This window comes from Balaenoptera physalus, assembly GCF_965194825.1.
Source record: "Balaenoptera physalus genome assembly, chromosome: 1".
Lineage (NCBI taxonomy): Eukaryota > Metazoa > Chordata > Mammalia > Artiodactyla > Balaenopteridae > Balaenoptera > Balaenoptera physalus.
The window spans coordinates 27860555-27880470 of record NC_138882.1 but is presented as its reverse complement, the minus strand read 5'-3'; the positions used below and the strand labels follow the sequence as shown (position 1 = coordinate 27880470).

Genomic DNA, 19916 nt, shown 5'->3' with positions numbered 1-19916 from the left:
CCCAGGGAAGTAGCTTTAGGTGGTTAGAAGTCATGTTCAAGTTTGGTCAAGTCTCCTAGGACAGGGGTTTGAATGGAGAGTTTTTGCCATTCTTAACTGTATACAAAAATGAACTTAAAACAGATCAAAGACCTAAACATATGAGCTAAAACTATAAAACTCTTAGGAGAAAACATTGGGTTTGGCAATGATTTCTTGGATATGACACCAAAAGCACAGGCAACAAAAGAAAAAAATAAATTGGACTACACCAAAATTTAAAACTTCTGTGCATCAAAGGGCACAAATCAACAGAGTAAAAAGGCAGCCTACAGAATGGGAGAAAATATTCTCAAATTATATATTTTATATATATATATAAAGAACTCCTATAACTCAAGGGAAAAAAGTTCAATGAAAAAATGGGCAAAGGACTAGAATAGATATTTCTTCAAAAAAGATATGCAAATAAACAATAAGCACATGAAAAGATGCTCAACATCACCAATCACTAGAGAAATGCAAATCAAAACCATGATAAAATTCTAACTCACACCCATTAGGATAGCTACTATCAAAAATATAAACAAACAAGCAAACAGAAAATGTTACCGAGTAAGGGTTTGCTGACTCTCGTACACTGAAGCCAATACTATGGCACCAGTTTTTGAGAAAAGAAAAAGCTTTATTGTGAGAATGACTGGCAAAGAGACAGGAAACAAGGCTCAAATCTGTCTCCCTAATCCAGGATTGAGGTGAAATTTAAGGGGTTAGGGGCAGAAGCTGATTGGCTAGTCTCTAACCAGTCCATATATGTGGTAACCAAGATATTCAGGCTGCTTGGAAGCTGGATTTTCCTTATTGAAGGACTTCTAGCCTGTGGCTCTGGGGGCAACAGTTCTATTCTTTGAGTTCCATAGATCGAAGATTCTTGGTTCTGGAGTCATCCTAGAAACATGGGTCCCCCTCTTGCACTTGGGCAGTGCTATCTCTGTAAAATAGCTACAGATCTGATTAATCAACAGTCTGTTTTAAGGAAGCAAAACCAGTTTAAGCTGGTCAATGTTTTATGTGTTGTTTCAATAACAAGTGGTGAGGAATTCAAGAAACTGGAACACTTGCACTGTTGGTGGGAATGTAAAACAGTTCAGCCACTATGGAAAACAGTATGGTGGTTCCTCAAAAAATTAAAAATAGAACTACCATATGATCCAGTAATTTCACTTCTGGGTATGTATCCAAAAAATTGAAAGCAGGGTCTTGAAGAGGTATTTGTACACCCATGTTCACAGCAGCATTATTCATAATAGCCAAAGGGGAAGAAACCCAAGCGTCCATGACAGATAAACAAAATGTGGTATGTATATACAATGGAATATTATTCAGCCTTAGAAAGGAAGGAAATTCTGATATATGCTACAACATGAATGAACCTAAAGGACTTTATGCTAAGTGAAATAAGCCAAGTGCAAAAGGACAAGTACTGCGTGATTCCTTTTTTATGATATACCTGGAATAGTCAAATGCATAGAAACAGAAAGTAGAACCATGGTTGCAGGGGCTTAGGAGGGAGGATGTAACTGAACTGAACTTTGGTCTGCTCGCCTACCATGCAGCAAAGTCAGTTTACTGACACTGGGTTTTGGTGAAGGAAAGTACAGTGTTTATTGCAGGCACCAAGCAAGGAGAATGAGCAGTTTGTGCTCAAAAGACCTGAACTCCTGAATGGCCTCCAGGGAAGGGTTTTTAAAGGCAGCACTTGTGGTAAGGGCTGCAGGGCGCATGACTTTCTTTTGATTGATTGGTGGTGAGGTAACAGGATGATGTTTCAGGAATCTTAATCATCAGCCTTCTGGTTTCAACCAGTCTGGGATCTAGTGCTTGTACTCAGCATGTAGTCACCATCCTCCAGCTGGGTGGGGTCTTAGTTCCTACAGAACAACCCTGCAGATATGTCAGATTGTTATGTAGGAACTAGGACTCTGTTTTATCACTGAACTATTGTTATTACTTTTCTTGCTTAACTGCTTTTCCTTTGTTTCTGTGTTCCCTCAGTCCACAATTAGAAACTGCTTGTGCCTGCTCATTGGACCTCAGGGAAGGCCTAGGAGACTAAAGCCTTTTTTCTACAAACAAGAAACGGGGGACGTGGAGGAACTTTTGTACCTGGAAAGGCCCTGCAGGATCCTGCTAGGTTTCAAGGGGAGAAGGGAAAGTTGTTGTTTAATGGGTACAGAGTTTCAGTTTTGCAAGATGAAAAGGGTTCTAGAGATGGATGGGGATGGTGGTTATGCAATAATGTGAATGTGCTTAATACCACTTAAAGATGGTTAACACTGATCTCGGGTGGTCTCAGCCTATAGTGGCTTGAAGCAGGATTTCGGTTCCCTGGTCAGAGATTGAAATCAGGCTGTGGCAGTGAGAGCACTGAATCCTAGCCACGAGGACCAGTGACAAGGCCCTGGCCTGTCGGCTTTGTAGAAATGAATTCCCACAAAGAGACGGAAAGTAGTGAAACAAGTAAAGTGTTTATTAGGAGGAAAAAGGGTATGTGTGAATAGATTCACATGGGCAGACTCAGAGAGAGAGAGTCGTGCCCTTGTGGTAGTTTGAATCACTTATATGGGGCATTTCTTCCAGGTTTCCTCTGGCCAGTCATCTTGCTTGCCTGGCACTGGGTCCATATTTGGTTTATCTCAGGGTCCTCCCCTGTACGCACACACATGTCTTAGCCAAGATGGAGTCTAGTGAAGAGGCCTATGGGTAGGTTGACATCACCTCCTATGGGTGGCGCCCCCTCCCTTTTTGAGCCCTGAGGAGCCTTTCTGTGCATGTGCAGTCGGAAAGGTCTCCTTGACCTCAAGAATTAGAAATATGTGGTCTCTTTATCTTTTATCTGGGCAGGGCTCAGCTCATCTTTCATCTTAGAGTATCTATCCACAGGGGGCAAACTCCAGCTACTCAGCCTGGGGCCCATCTATCTCCTGCCTCAAGATGATACATTTTATGTGTATTTTACCACAATTAAAAGTATTTTTTAAATGATTCAGGTCACATAGTGGTTGTCAGGAATATAGTGTTATATAAATGTAAATAAAGTCTACCTGTACCCCTATAAATCAGATTGGGGGCTGGGGAGGCATCTTAAATCTTACCTCTCTCCCTTGGCGGGAAACGGCTGCCTCACGTGCCTACACGTGGCCCTCTATACACCCCTTGGAGCCCCTTGGCAGAGCGAAGGCTCTGGAACTCTGAGCAGGTTGGTCTATTAGTGAGCTGACACTCCTCCCCTTGGGCTCCTCAGTGGTAACCCAAATATACAGCCTCTCTCCCCTTCTCTTTCAGAGGGTAAAGCATTTTAAGATCTCTCTTGAACACTCTCTGAAACCCAATAGGACCCTGTGGGGCTCTCCTGGATACAAAAGCTTTACCGTGTTTCTTGTTTGTAGGAAAAAATGCTTTGGCCTCCTAGACCTTCCCTGAGTTCCAAAGGGCAGATTCAAACAGTTATTAATTAGGGAAATGAGGGAATGCAGAAACAAAGGAAAGGCTGTCAAAAAACAACAGTGCAGCAATAAAGCAGAGTCCTAGTTCCTCCTCAAGACATGACAATATATCTTTGAGTTCTACAGGAACTAAGTCCGCCACCCAGCTGGAGGATGGTAACTTCAGGTTGAGCACAAGATTCCTGGAACCTCACCCTGTTACCTCACCACCGACCAATCAGAAGAAAGTCACACACCCTGCAGCCCTCACCCCAAATTTTGCCTTTAAAAACTCTTTCCCAAAAACCATTGGGGAGTTCAGGTCTTTTGAGCATGAGCCATCCATTTTCCTTGCTTGGCCCTGCAATAAAACTTCCTCTGCTCTGTACTCCGAAGTTTTAGTTTGTTTGGCCTCACTGTGCGTCAGGCACACAAACTTGGGTTCAACAATACCTTCTCTAAGAAGAACCCCCAGCATCATTGATCTTCCCCCTTGGTTCCCAGCCACCACCCAGAACTCAGAGTTCAGAGCTCCTCAGGAGGCTGACGTCCTTCTCCAAGGAGGCACTGATGGGTGGGGGGACAGGCCTCTCTTTCCCTCACCAGCTCCTTCCTTCAGGCTCCCAAGACCACCGTGGCAGACTGTGCAGGCATGCCAGGCCTTGGGTCCTCTGGTCAGTGGTAAGCCAGAGTCCTGATAGAGCTCTTTTATTCATCCCAGGCCACAGTCTGGATGGATCTACTTAATCTGGACATTATGGTTTTTTTTTTTTCCTTCAAGATCAGAAGAAATCTAAACCATGTTAGGACGGGAAATAATTCCTCACATACCAAGTTGTCTTACTTTATCACTGGAGTCAATGAGCTCCCAAAATTGTGGAGAGTAGGCTTTGCTGTCTTTTTCCTGTTCTACCTGGAATAGAAAAAGAGCTACCTTTATTGGCAGCTCCATTACTTGAGGAAAAGCTCTGAAATGATGACATTCTCCTTTTGGGAAGGGAGATTTTCCATAGGAAAAGTTTACCAGTTTCCCTCATGTGCTTTCGCTTGTTCTTTAACTCAATAAGCATACCTCCTATGCACCAGACATTTATCAAATAAAATTTTCTATTTACAAAGACCTTCCAGCATCACAGCATTTCTTTTTCTTTTTTTTTTTTTCATCTTTATTAGATTACAATTGCTTTACAATGTTGTGTTAGTTTCTGCTGTACAGCAAAGTGAATCAGCTATATGTATACCTATATCCCCTCCCTCTTGGGCCTCCCTCCCACCCTCCCTATCCCACCCCTCTAGGTGGTCACAAAGCACTGAGCTGATCTCCCTGTGCTATACGGCTGCTTCCCACTAGCTATCTATTTTACACATAGTAGTGTATATATGTCCATGCTACCTTCTCAATTTGTCCCACCGTCCCCTTCCTGCCCTGTGCTCACAAGTATCACAGCATTTCTGATCTATAAACTGCACAGAACTTGAAATAAGAAATATTGTTGCCAAGTCTAAGCTTGCTCTGCTCGCCGCACAACAGGCCAATAAATCGGGAGACGAGGTGTTGAGGCAAAGAATATGACTTTATTCAGAAAGCCGGCAGACCGAGCAGATGGTGGACTAGGGTCCCCCCAAAACCATCTTATCAGGGTCTGGATGCCAGTTTCTTTTCTAGAACAGAGAGGGGGAGGAGGTGAGGAAGTAAAGTAAAAAGGCCATTTATCTTGCAAAACATCTCTTTGCATGGATTGCATGGGGAGGGGATGTGTTAATTTCTTCTTTTCTGCAACCATTCACAGGTGCGCAGGGTCAGAATATCTCTCTGTGAGCTGAACAAAGGCACTTTAACAGTCAGGCAGAGGGGCAGGGTTCCCTGTGGCAGGCCACTATGTATGCTTACAGCTATAGACAGTGATTATAATAACAAAAGCAACGAAAAGCAAAGGTTAACGTAAAAGAAACAGATCCAACATGGAGTCAGAATTGGCTCTTCCCTGTTACAATATATCTAAATCCCTGTTTTGCCATTAGAGGTTAGTACAACCTCTCTGAGCCTCGTAGTCCTTTTTAAAAATGTGGTAAGACTGCCTGCCCTGCCACATTCACAAGACTGCATACAGATGAACATGGGAGTAATGACATTATTATAAAGAAAAAGATTTCTTGTTAAAGAGGAAGAAGGGAAGCAAGATAGAAAGGCCAAGCCACCTTTTAGGGCAAAGCATTCTAGAAACCCCATCTCAAGGCATACAGGGTATAGCATTGGCAAGGATATCTTCCCTCTGGATGCCCACCTCAGGGCTTACACACGATGATAGCCACTAACTCAAACTGAACATCTCAATATGGTGTCTGCCCATGTCCATTTGTCCACTCTAGTGCAAACTACACAGCCCCCAGCCCACCCCCACTGCTGTTTCAGGGAAGCAATTTAAGTTTCTCTTAAACAGGGGCTTGGACAAGGGGTGGACCCATTGATCCAAAGGCAGCTAGACTCTAGACTGGCTGGCCACCCATGGAGTAGCCTGGCTTCATCCACAGGAACCAAGGTAATTACCTGTCAATCAGACCATGTCCTTCAGATCTAGCCAGGAGAATACAGAACAACTGGCTATCAGTGGCGAGAAAGGAAGAGGGTGGATATGATGGGAGGAGGCTCAGGAGTCCCAGAACTGCCTCAAGACCTATGGTCTTCTGGCTCCTTACAGCTAACACTTTTCCACTTGAAGTGGCCTGAGGCAGAGCTACCTTACGGAAATCTGGGGTTAGAAAAGCCTTGGCAAGAGGCAACTAAAAGAGCTTCACTTAAGTGAAGACCCAACCTGACTTACCTCCTCTGGCCAAGAGACATGCTTGGAATATCTGCAAGCATGGAATATCTGCACCAGAAAACACTCAACCAAAAATGGCTGAATATGAGGCACTGCATTTCTTTTTATTGGTTTTTTGCTCAAAGGAAGATGGGATATTGGATGAGGAACAAGTCACAAGCTGGTACTACTCCAGCCCCGGAAGATCAGAAGTTAAAATCGTCACCATGAAATACTGTAAAATTCCAGGGGGTGGGGTATAATGGGGGAAGAGACCACCAGCAGGTACTTTACCCCAAAACCTTACTGTAGCATCTACACCCAGCGGCCATGTTTCTGCTGAATTTGGGCTTTGGCAAGAGACACCTGCTGGTATATCAGCCTACCAAATCTAGTAGAAGCTACCATTCTCTTGGTCTGAGAGGAATTCATTATAATCAATGGCCAGGAGGCACCAATCGCAGGTGAACAGCATTACCAAAAATGTAAGACTTTTGTGTGTAAGGGTGAAAATAGGAAGACAGAGGACACACATTAAACCACCATAATAAATTCTCTAAGCTAAACATTTACATTATTCCATGTGCTTATACACAAAGCTGACGTGTGTGTGTGTGTGTGTGTGTGTGTGTGTGTGTGTGTGTGTGAATGTATCCGCGCAGACCCAGGCACAGTCTAGACCAATTTCCTTAGCCTCGTGAAGAAGAAGTATTGTAGAGGCCACGGACTGTCAGTCAAATCAAGAAAGGCATAGCTACATTCAAATTAAGGATCAGAGAGAATTAATTCTGCTTTAATTTGGCTCTTTCCTTTCTGAAAGAAATAAACCCAGGAAACATTAAATAGTTGGAATTTCTTACATGTTATTCAACAGCACCTCTGTTCCAGTATTTGAGGATTCAGCAATTTGGTATTCTTCTAATGGTTTCTCCTTTTTGGCCTCTTAGTTTCAACCCCTCCAAGCAAGGAAGATTCCATCAGGCTGCTCCCTATGGATGCTGCCAAGCATCTTGGGATCCCTGGTCCAATCAGCTATAAGGCAAGAAAGCCCCACTGGTTTCCTCATAAGGATGGATGCTGGCTATGAGGCTTAATGGCTTTTCTGGTGAAAATGTATTCCCCTATCACAAACCCATAGAATAACTTAAGCTGTCTGGACGACGCCCGGAATAAAGAAATTAGTAAAAGTACAAAATACACCTAACCTCAGTTACACAGAATTCTGTCCTGTGGGGCCTCCCTTCCCGGCCCCAGCTTTCCGGCCTCTGCCTTGTTTTCTCTGCAGTTCCCAGTTTCCGAGGTTCCGGTCTCGGGATCCCTCATTACTCCCCTACCACTGCAATGAACTAACCACGTGGTGATCCTCCATGCCCACCCTTCCCCAAAGACTGACTCTCTAGGTCAAGGGCATGGGGAGACCCCCTGGAAGGCCTCAGGAGCTCCCCAGCGACATCAGCAACAGCAAGGGAAGCACTTGGAGGCCCACTGCTCAGTGTTTCTAGTTTGCTAGTTTAAAGGGAGGTTTTGGCCGGGTGGAGCAGTAAGGGAAGACTGTAGTAGGATGGTGAGCGGTCTGGGAGTAGCCCGGAGAGAGACAATTATACCAGTTTAATAATAAATACGTTGACTGCGTAGAGCTCTTTCAGTGTACTTCGAGCACTTTCACTTCTAATATTTTACTTTCACCCCCACAGGCCTGTAGATCCAGAGTATCGTTAGCAAGTTTTTATTGATGAGGAAGAGGAAGAAGTTAAAGACCCACTCAGGAGTCTCCCGGATTCCTCTCCCTTTGCACTTTTATCTCCAGCACAAGTTTTCAAACTCCCCTATCCAGCCTCCAGGCCTTGGTTCTAATGTTGGTTTACACGGGTCCATAAACGCCTGTAAACAAAAGATCAAAGCAGAGTTCGCTCACGTTTATGTGAAGACCTCAAGCAACCCTCTTTAAAAGAAAAAAAAAGTTTTAATCCCAGAGGGCCTGGCTCCAATTGAAGACCCCTGCGGCTCCCAGCTCTTACGTGGGTGTTTAGGGAGAGACAATGCCCCCGCGGGGCAGCAGCAGGAGGGATCCGGAGGCCTCTGCAGCTACTGCTTTCCAGCTCGGTTACTGCATCGAGGCCCCTGCCCGAGAGAAACAAGAGGACGGAGTCGCTTGGTTTCAAATGCATGTCAACACCCCCCCAAAAAACAAAAAAAAACTGGGTTCTTTCATTCAAATGGAATTCGGTTTATTTTCATTTCTTGTCTTTACTAAATGAAACGAAGCCAAAGCTCCGGGTGCAGGGGGCGGGGCGGGGCAGGGTTCCCGGCGGCCGCGGCCTAGTCGCTGACCTGCGCGCGGTGCAGCGCCAGCAGCGGGATCTCCTCCAGCCTCTCGGGCCGCTCCCCGCGCCACAAACAGCGCCGCCTCCACACCGCCAGCTTCTGCAGCAGCCTCCGCAGGCTCGCGGGGCCCCAGCGGCCGCGCTCCTGGGCCGCCGGCCCGGGCCGCATGTACCGGGCCTTCTTCCTGCGCGCACCGCGGGCCGCGCCCCGCGGGAAGAGCCGCCGCCAGCACCACCAGCCCGAGCAGGAGCCGCAGTCGCCGGCCGCGCGCCGTCCCTCCGCCTCGGGCTCGGCGAACTGCGGGCCGCCCCGCTTCAGGCGCGCCATCCTCTCCAGCAGCCCGTGCCGCGCGCCGCCGCGCTGGGGGCCGCTGGACCGCGCGTCCGCCATGCCAGGCCTGGGCCTCTGCTACGTACAAGCGCGCCGGGCGGGGGCCGCGGCCCGAGACTCGGGAACCCAAGGGCCGGGCGGCTCGGCGGAGGCCTCAAGACGCGGAAGGGCCGCTCGAGTCCTTTCTGCCGCCTCCCGGAGTGCGCCCCGCGGCCTTCCCCAGTAGGCGTTGCCAAGGAGACCCGAACGCTGACCCCACAATGCCCGGCAGAGGCCTCCGCTCCGGGTACCGAACGCAAACCCCCAGCCCCAGCAAGTGAGGAGATACCAGTATCCAGAGTCCCAAGTGATTGATTCCTCGGTCCACCAATAAGCCAACCGAATTCGCTGTTATCTTCAGACATGGCCTCAAACAGACCACAAGGGGCCTAGGAGGTTCCTAGGTCCAGAGCCGCGTTTACTGTATTAGGCGTCGACCCAGAAGGTGGCTGCACAGCCTTCACCAGATCAAGGCTTGGATTTCAGTCCCACGCTTGTGTTGCCCTGGAGGCTTCCAGTATTTTGTGAACTCGTTTCAGGCGTCCTGTATTTTTCGGCCAGCGGGGAACCAGAGTTTCAGGAAAGCTCTCAAAAAAACCTGATTTTCTTCATGTAACCTCACCTAAACGCCTCTAGCCTTGTAGGATTATGATTGATTTTTTTTTTTTCAATAAGTTTTTCTGATGGCAAACGTAAGATTTTTGTGGAATTTTTGAAAAACACAAATACAGAGAAGAAAACATCTTTTTTTCCTGCTTCTTTGTACACTTTTTCACACTTGTTAATTTTGTCAAATTCAAGTAAGGAAAAGCTAAAATAATAGCTACCATGTATCGTGCTTATTATGTGCTGAGCACTCTTCCTAACATTTTGTATAATTTTTCTCATTCATTTTGTAGCCCACTGACAGGTGAGCAGGACCAGGAGTGAGTCTGCCTGAGTTTGAATTCTGGCTCCCACAGTTACTAGCTTTAACTTTGGGCAAGTTACCTAACCTCTCAGTGCCTCCAATGCCTCAGTTTATTCATCTGTAAAATTGGTATAATAACAATCCTACCTCTCCAGGAGTTGTGAGAATTAAATGAGATAAGATACATAAAGCATTTAGCATACGCTAGGCAGACAGTAAGTGCACAATGGGTCAATTATTTATACAATCCTCACAACAACTCAAGTGAAGTGGTTCCCAACTGAAAAATTCCCACTTTGCTGACTGAGAAAACTAAAGCCTGGAGAGGTAAAATCATTTACCTGAGATGACATAGCTTGTAAGTTAAGGAGACATGATTTGAACCCCAGATTCTTTGAACCCAGGATAGTAAATGACTCTGCTGCTGTTGAGCTTTCAACTCTTTGCCCTACCAGTATAGCATGCCTTCTTCTAGTACATTTATCCTCCAAAACACCCACAGTCAATAGTTAGGGGTCAGCATTTAATATTTGTGTAGCCTTTGGACGAAAAAAACAAAACAAAACACAAAACAGGAGGGGGGAAAAAAAACCACAAACAGCTATCCAGTCCTTATTTCTAGCAATTTTTAAAATTTCCAATCACCTTGGCAGGAGCCTTTCAGTTCCCATCACCCTTGAGTACACCCTAACAGCAAGTGTCCTTTGTGTGCCCCTCAGCTGGGCATGACCGCACGGGGCCACCCCCCAGAAGCCATTCCCCTTTAAGAACTGCTTTATGTTTCATTTGCCTCTTCCCCAGCTCTCCATGGGTGCCTCCTTGTATTCAGGCTGTCTGTGCTTCCTGCCCCCTGAACCAGAGAGTGAGCGCAAGGTAAGTCCTGGCAGATATGGCTGGTAACAAAACAACAAGCCCCAGCTCTGACGTATTGTTTATATGAACAGTGCAAGGAAGAGCAGCCAAAGATGCCAGCTTCCCGCAGCCGAGCACAGGGCAGCACTGAAACAGAAGGGCCAGATGACTGCAACGCAAATGGAGGGGCACCCTGTTGCTGAGGAGCTGACGCCAGGCTGCAGCTAGTTTACAGCCTGCAACTGTGCCCAAGCGCAGGGAGGACAAGGCAGAAAGTCTCATGCATCATGGGAACCTGAGAGGGGAGGAGAAACTATCTCACAACCACCTCCCAGGAAGATAGGAGGCAAGTAGAAAATGGTCTTGCAGTTCCTTACAAGCCTCACATGGCCTCATGCTCCAGGAAGATTATAGGCTGTTCTGCCAATATGTGGCTTCAGCTACAACTCAAGCCTGGCTCGTGTGGCCTATGTGGATGTGTACGAGGTCCCCAGGGCACCATGACAGAGCCATTTCCCTGCACAAACCAACTCACATGCTTCCTGAATCTTTTTCTAGCTGTTATGGGCTGAATTTTGTGCCCCCGAAATCCATATGTTGAAGTCTGAACCCCTAGAACCTCAGAATGTGACTGTATTTGAAGATAGGGTCCAAATAGGTAATTAAGTTACAATGAGGTCATGAGGGTGAGTATAATCCAATATGGCTGGTGCCCTTATACGAAGATCCGAACACAGACATGCAGAGAGGGAAGACCCTGTGAAGACACAGGAAGAAAGTGGCCTCCTACAAGCCAAGGAGAGAGGCCTCATAAGAAACCAAACCTGCCAACACCTTGATCTTGGACCTCCAGCCTCCAGAATTGTGAGAAGATAAATTTCTGTTGTTTAGCCATGCAGTCTGTGGTATTTTGTTAGGTGGCCCTAGCAAACTAATACGCTGGCTGACTGGCTTTGCCTCCTATTTTATTCTGCCTCAAGCCCCCTCTTGTTCCTCGGTCACTCCACTCTCGAGACACCAGGAGGCACCTGCTTGGCACCCCTGTGTGCAGGCTTCTCCTTACACAGGTTCACTGTGTGGATGCTCTTGGTGCAACTCCTGCCAGGCCTGTGCATCTGCCACTGCTCTCGGGGCCCCCAGTGTCCCCAGGCCACCAGGGGAGGTCTGGGCAGCCTCAAACAGAGCCTCAGGCCTGGCTCAGAGATTGGAGTCTTCAGACACTTGTCACCATGCACAGCCACTGAGTCGTAGAAGACGCTGGGTCTAGGGTTGCCAGAGAAAATACGGGATGCCCAGTTAAATTTGAATTTCAGATAAACAACAAATAATGTTTTAGTATCAGTATATCCCAAATATTGCATAGGCATACATGTACTAAAAAATTATTTCCCTGAAATTCAAATTTAACTGGGCTTCTGTCATTTCATTTGCTACCCTACCGGGGGTCCTGGGAGAGTCCAGGGCACTCTCCATTAAGGCACCTTGAGGGAGTTTCCCAGGTCCCTCAGCAGATCTCCTGGACCAAAAGCTGCAGCACTCTCCACGGCCCGGAGCCCCAGCAGAAGCAGGCTTCTCAGGCCCGCCTTGTCCCAGCCCAGGTACCCAGAATAGCCTCAGAGACCTGCAGTCTCCGAAGTTAGGAAGAGCAAGAAGGGCCAGCAGATTTGGACAGAGTCAGACCCAGAAAAAGAGGCAGAATAGCGTCGTTAAGAGCGTTAGCTTTGGGGTCATACAGAGCTGATTCGGAGTTAGCAACGTGGCTCAGGTCGTGGGTGCTCTTGCAACCTCAGCTGTCTCATCAGAGCACCGGCTGCTGCCCCCACCTAACACTCGTCTGTCACGAGGAGCGAACGAGACGGGTCGTGTCGGGCCCTAACGCACGGCCTGACACAAAACAGGTGCTTGAGAAATGCTAGCGCTGCTGAGGTGGAATCCTCTCCATTTCCACCTGCTTACATCTCCTGCCCTAAACACTCCTAGCAAACACAGGTTCTCCCAACGTGAGTCCCAGCAGGGCCTTTGTTTCTGAAGGCCTGGAGCTAATGGCAAGCTCTGGGAGCTCCAACTCCTGGAAACTTTCCCAGGAAAATTTGGGATGCAGAGATGTGGGGTATGAAACAGATGGCTTTGTTTTCTGTGGTCTGGACAGAGAAAGGTCAGTTAGCTCTGCAGGAGCGAGCACTGTGCCAGCGGGACCCGGACCATGAGAGAGTTGTCCTCGCTTCTATAGCCTAACACTCCCCTGTCTCAGACACCTGCTGACCATGCCACCAGGTACAGGTGGAGCTGCACCAGCCGAGCCCTAGGATTAGAAGATTACATCAGCGCTCAGTTCCAGCAAGGCTGAGTCCAGTGACATCAACCCTGTATATGAAAGGTGACACATTTGTAAGCAGAGACATGAAGTGGGAGAGTGAGATCACCAAGGGTGACCCCTGCCATTACCCAGATAACTGGGCCAGAAGTGGGGTATATACTGAACAAAACAGAACAGATTTTGCCTCTTCTCTTGATGGATGTTGGCCTCATTCTAGTATATAGATTTTACCAGGCGACTGTTTCAAAATTGCTTTTTATTATAAGAACAAAAGTTTTATCCAGATATTTTGAGATAAAATTTTGATGACATAAATGCATCCTAGGAAAAGCCTGGTTTCCGTGTTAGGAAAGTAAATTATGTATCCAAGGACATTGGATAATTACACCTCAAATGTTTGTATGCTATTATAGTGACTATGAGGGAACCAGGTTCTCTTTCCTTTACTGTGCATGGGCAGATCCTGTCATCAGTATGTCAAGGCTGCTGCAATGTTAGTGCAACCTTGATGTCAGACAGGACCACCCCTTAGAAGACCCCCAAAACCATGGCCTGTGGAAATCCAAAGCATTCTCCCCAGGATTTCTACAAATCCTTCGCCTCCTAATGTTCTCCTCTCTCTGACTTTCACGAACTTCCTCCCACATAAAGCATGAAATGTTCTGAAATATGTAGACTTTCGTGGAAATTTCGGAGCAGGAACTGGATAACAGGCTCACAAACCGCAAATTAAAAATACAAATGACTTCCCAGAGAACGCTAAGTGTCAAGGTGTCCACCTCTGTGGAGCCTCCGTGGCCTTCCCCGACTCTCGCACTCTTCCTAGCTCTTTCCAACCCTGCCACTCTCTTCTCTGCTCTCTCCTTCTCTTTTCTCTCCTCTTACGAACTAAAAAAAAAAGACTATTCCTCCCTCTTGTTCAAAAGCAAAGTTTTCCCCTTTCCACTGATACCTCACCACCTGTAGATACCTGACTCGAGGATCTTACCCAGCCTCAATCAGCTTGGAATTTTCCTACAGAGAGATATCGCCACCTAAGAGGAAACCTTTTCACCACCCTACATTAAGTCCGTCTCTATTGTTACCATGTAGACCTTTGCAGGATGACTGACCTGTGAGATCACAGGTGGTGGGTGGGTGAGGGAGAAGGAGGAATACTCCTGAATCAGCGTCATCAGAATCATCACCTTTATCACCGTCAGCATCACTATCATTCATTGACTCTTGCCACGCTGTAATATAAGGGTATTATAGGCACGATCTCATTTCAGCCTCACAACAAGCCTGTGAGGTAGATAGAAACAGTATCCCATTTCACTGACGAGGACACTGATGTGTACTTTGCTGTGGAAGGATCTATGGCTGGCAGAGACATCAGGCTACACCAGGAAAGGCTTGTGAACTAACCCTGCCTGTGGATCGACTGAGAATTTGACTAACCCTCCCAGGTGGAAAACCAAGTACTACCAGGGCAGGGTAGAGGGCGCTGGAAGGTTTGAACCAGGCAGAGGTATGGGTTTGCCTGGGTTTTGTTTCAGTTTTTTTGTTTGTTTGTTTTTATGAGAGAAGAAGCTTTCATAGTGTTCTTGGGGAAAAACAATATACACAATTAGATGCTGTGTTGGGAAATAAGAAGGCCCTGACCCCATGGAGACAGGGAGCTGGTAGGAAAGGGACCAAGACAAAGCTGCACTGAGTTTCTGGAAATAGAATACAGTTTTCTTGGGCTTCCCTGGTGGTGCAGTGGTTAAGAATCCGCCTGCCAATGCAGGGGACACGGGTTCAAGCCCTGGTCCGGGAAGATCCCACATGCCGCGGAGCAACTAAGCCCGTGCACCACAACTACTGAGCCTGTGCTCTAGAGCCTGTGAACCACAACTACTGAGCCTGCATGCTGCAACTACTGAAGCCCGTACACCTAGAGCCTGTACTCTGCAACAAGAGAAGCCACTGCAATGGGAAGCCCACGCACCGCAACGAAGAGTAGCCCCCACTAGCCGCAACTAGAGAAAGCCCACATGCAGCAACGAAGACCCAACACAGCCAAAAATAAAAATAAAATAAAATAAATTTATAAAAAAAAAAAAAGAATACAGTTTTCTTAAACCAGGGTGTGCAAAGGAGCCAGGTCTGTGTGCTTCTTAATCACGAGTCTGTTAGTGTAGGGTCAGGGACCTGTTGTTTGTTAAGATAATTTTGTATAGTCTTTGAGTTATTTGTGTGGCTTTTTCATTTCAATTTTTCTTTTGCTGTCTTTGTAATATTCTTTGAGATGATGCCAGCCTACTTTGTTATAAGGAAGATATAAAAAGGGGGGATTTTTAAATAAATTTTTTATACAATTGTAAAGGCTACTTTCCATTTATAGTTATTACAAGATATTGGTTATATTCCCCATTTTGTACAAGACGTCCTTGAGCTTATCTTACACCCAATAGTGTGTGCCTCGTACTTCCCCACCCCTATATTGCCCCTCCCCCCTCCACTGCTAACCACTAGTTTATTCTCTATATCTGTGAGTCTGCTTCTTTTTTGTTTTATTCACTAGTTGGTTGTATTTTTTTAGACTCCACATATAAGCGATATTATGCAGTATTTGTCTTTCTCTATCTGACTTATTTCATTTAGCATAATGCCCTCCAAGTCCATCCATGTTGCTCCAAATGGCAAAATTTTGTTCTTTTTTATGACTAATATATATATATATATATATATATATATATATATATATATCTCACATCTTTATCCATTCATCTGTTGATGGACACTTAGGTTGCTTCCATATCTTGGCTATTGTAAATAATGCTGCTATTGGGATGCATGTATATTTTCAAATTAGTGGGATTTTTTTGGATATATACCCAGGAGTGAAATTGATGGGTCATATGGTAGTTCAATTTTTAGTTTTTTGAGAAACCTCCATGCTGTTTTTCACAGTAGCGGCTCCAATTTACATGGGGGGGGGTGGATTTTTTTATAGTCACTAGGACAGAATTTTAAATGGAAACTGTAACTTATAGCCACGTGAGGTAATGGCAAAGGGAATCCAGAGAGAATTTCCAAAGGAAAAGCGAAATTCAGAGGGAAAGGGTCTGAGTCACTGACGCAACCACTCTCCTCCATCCTCTGCCCTGAGCTCTCCACTCATAACTTTAAGGTCAAAACAACCAAACACAATGAGTGGACCTTGTCAATTTAAACAAATCTACTGTAAAAGGAGAAATTTGAATATGGACTTGGTATTAGATGGCACTAAGGAATTCTTGTGAATTTTATTTGGTGTGATAGTGGCATTACTATTTATTTTCCAAAAAAATTAATTTGGGGTGCATACGGAAGAATTTAAGTGTGAAACACGATGTCTGGAATTTACTTTTAAATATCCAGGAAAAAAAGAAGGAGGATGGGGAGATGAAACAAGTCTGGCAAAATGTCAGTGATGGTTAAAGCTGGGGCGGTAGACACATGGGGATCATTATGTTCCCTCTTGTTATGCATATTTGGAAATTTTCAAAGAAAAAATATGGAGAGACTATAGCATAAAAAGAGTTTGTCACTGTGGCCCCTAGTGCAGTGTGATGGGGAAAATAGTCACACTTATCCATGTGATTTGAACAGAAGTTTGAAACCACCTACCTCAACTATCAGCCATTTCAGGAGCAAGTGCCTGAGTGACTGACCTAGGTTTCCACCTAATCCAGCACAGTGTGCAGCCCAGAGGAAATGCCAAGAGGTAAGATGTCAGAGGAGGAAGGTGTGCCCCTCCATTTACCACAGAAGGACCACAGGCTGTGGAGGCCAAGCCAGCCTATTTGTGTGTACTTCCAGAAACCTAGAGAATGACTTTCTCACGGCACTTGGAGTTTCTAAATCACAAAATCAAAATCATTACCATAAAGTCAGGTTACTTTCTCTTGGTGTCTCAGTTTCCACACCTAAGGGAAAAAAAAAAGTGAAATAAGAGTTAAGATGGGGACAACCAAATTTGTTCCATTTCAAGGACAGCTGTGAGGTTCTCAGAGATAGCCAGCTGGACAATAATTTCAAACCACCCAGCTCCTTGTTGGCCTTTGGCACCAAAGACTTTGCTGCAGATGTTAAGTGGAGGATTGCAGCAGTTTGCTGCGTGGTTCTGTCAGAAACTCCTGAGGCAGCTGGGCAAAAAATTCAGGTGATTCAAACAAACGGGGCGGGACCTAGATGGCTAGGAGAAGCAGCTTCGTTCCAACCTCTGCTAAGGAAACCCAAAACATTTGTTTCAGTCAACAAATTCCTTTTTAAACACTCAATAGCCTAGCAGTTTCAAAAGAAGATATTTGGATGCGTGGATAATGTTGTTTCTGAAAAGAAACAAGGGCTGAAATCTCTGTGGTTTAGACACTGGCCAGTAAAATTTTAGGGCCAAGTACGTTTTGGAGACTTTCCCACCCTGTGGGGGTGAGGAGAGGTGACGGGACGTTGGGAGAGGTCGTCTCGGTAAGGCTCTCTTTTGCCCACGGGAGTCGCATTCTCCCAGCCCTCAGGAGCAGCCCCAGCTCTGCACGTTGTTCTGTTGCCTGCACGTCATCTTCAGACCTGACAGCCCACCGCAGGGAAGGCTCTGGAAGGTGGAGATGGATGCTTGTTCCCCAACCGCCACCTCTCTACGACTCCAGCCCCCAGCCCTCATATTAACTGATCTCACCCCTCCCAGGCCACAGAGTCTAGAACCCAGATTGCATCAGAGAAATTGTCTCACCCAGAAACTGGAACTGGGACAGAGGTTCTTGTCAGGTATGTGTGGGTACAGGACCTGGAAAGTCACGTCAATTCAAGGGTGAGGGCACCGTCTTTCCTAAGATTTACATATATATAAATGTGGAAATATCTATCTCTTCAATGTGCTCAAAACCCTTTCAGGCAAGGGTCACATCTGTTCTCGTGGATAGGACAGGCTAAGATTTTTCAATGGACACATGAAGCAATTTCTCAAGGTCATACAATAACTCTCCAGAAAATCGAACTGGAATTTGGGTTTCACAAATCCAAAGTCAACTTATGTCCTATGAATGAGAACAGCCGTCTTCCTTGGAATGCCACACACCCATACCTTCAGTTACCCAGATAACCTGAATTAAAATGTCTGACAGTGCTGTGTGCTAAGCAGCATTGTAACCTGAAAAATTTGGGGGGATTATCAAAACAGCTAGTATTCAGCAGAAAATTACCAGCCCCTGAAATCACTGTACGTGGCAGACCTTCCAAATTATGTATATTTTAGGTTACGAATGTTATCTTCAGCTCTATTTTTAGCTTCGCCCTCCTACAAAAGCATTTGTAAGAACAGAGAAAATCTCTGTGACAGAATCTATTAAGTGTGAAGTGCTTACCCGGTATTTCTGAGGCAGAAACACTACAGTTTCTCAGATTGCACTTTTTTTTTATTTTTGGAAGGTAATACAGATAGATTTTTAAATTTTTACGTCATAGTAGGCTACTTAACACTTTGTAATTGGAACATTCCTCAAGGTCTGTAAATGAAATCATTACCACGTAGTTTTTTTCAGGCATGAAATTGCTGAGAAGTCTGAAGAAATAGGATTTGGTTTCCCTTGCCATCCAAATTTTAAAACTGCAGAATGGTGTTCACAACAGAGTATCAAGCTGGTGGCTTAGCTTCTCTGAGGAGTGCATCTTTCCTCCCTTTTCTGTGCCTCAGTTTCTTCATTTGTGAGACAGAGATTATTATAGTATCATCTTCAAAAGTGTGGGAATCAAATGGGAAGCACAAAAGTACTTCACTAGGTGCAATAAAATGTGAGATAGTATTATGAATTCGTGAGGAAACTGAGGTTCACTCTAATATAGTCACACCCAGCACATGATCCTGTACGTAGGAAATACTTAATGAATATCTGAGGACCAGGAGGATGATTTTGATTATTTCAGAGTATGCTGATCTCCACCCTCCCCACCCACACAAGCAGCAGACCAGGGGATGAAAGAGAACACAGGTCAGGAAGCACAGGGGAGGGGGCGCGTCCTCTGACCTCTCCTGGGGGCTGGAGATTCCCGGGAGTGGTCTTTGGAGGTACGTGGGAGAAAGAAGACCACGTGTCAGCCTGCTATAGGTATCGATGCTTTATTTCCTTTAAAAAACAAAAAAGTAAAAATTTAATCAAGCTTTAGTTTCCAGGCAACCATGTTCTATTGAGTCCCATGTTTTGGCAGTTCTTTGATGCGTGAGTCATATTTATGGTGAACTGCAGCAACTCCATGCACAGGAACACAGCTTAGACCCAAACTGAGAACTTAGTTGGGTTTCTTAACCTCTTCTGTGCCACGGACTCATTTGGCAGTCTGGTGAAGTCTGTGTGGACCTCTCAAGAATAATGTTTCTAGATGCATTAAAGGTAAAATATCAGTACATAGGCTTATAAAGGAAACAAATCAAATATTTTAAAAATCTGTGATAAATAATCTATTTGCTTCATTATCAGCATATTTAATAGCAAGATAGAGCAGCAGGTCTACTATAACTATCAAACTTGTGGAAGTGATGGGTGCAAACAGTAATTCTGGATATCCAAAACAGCCGATGTGATATAGAGCATCTGTGGGTTCTGCTGGTGACAGAGTCACAGGGACTGCTGGAGCTGCTGTGGTTTGTTGCCTGCATTTATAACGGAGGGAAGTGCTGGATTTTAGTTGGAGGTTAGTAACTTCCTAAATCCATGCACCTCATGAAACGTTTCCATAATCCCCCGGTTAGGAATCCCTTCTAAGGAAGCAAGCAATTCCAGGTTCTCAATAACTTAGAGAGGATTTCCCTCCCAGCACGGCAGGACCAACTCATATATTATTTATTCGCTGGGTCACGAGGAGCCTCTTTTTTTAAT

The 19916-nt window shown here is 45.6% G+C and overlaps 1 protein-coding gene and 1 pseudogene across 2 annotated transcripts in view; one reads left to right on the top strand and one right to left on the bottom strand.

Moving 5' to 3' along the window:
• LOC309664898 (prohibitin 1 pseudogene) overlaps positions 1 to 19916 on the top strand; it is a 203677-nt pseudogene that overhangs the window by 29484 nt on the left and 154277 nt on the right. The gene's annotated exons all lie outside the window — the stretch shown is intronic.
• Positions 8469 to 18707, bottom strand: LOC309665052 (uncharacterized protein C1orf202). The gene is made up of 2 exons (XM_082471215.1): positions 16931 to 18707; positions 8469 to 15324 (listed from the first exon to the last, which is right to left on the bottom strand). The coding sequence occupies exon 2, from the start codon at positions 8978 to 8980 to the stop codon at positions 8585 to 8587; it is 396 nt and encodes a 131-aa protein (XP_082327341.1). The 5' UTR covers positions 8981 to 15324; positions 16931 to 18707; the 3' UTR covers positions 8469 to 8584.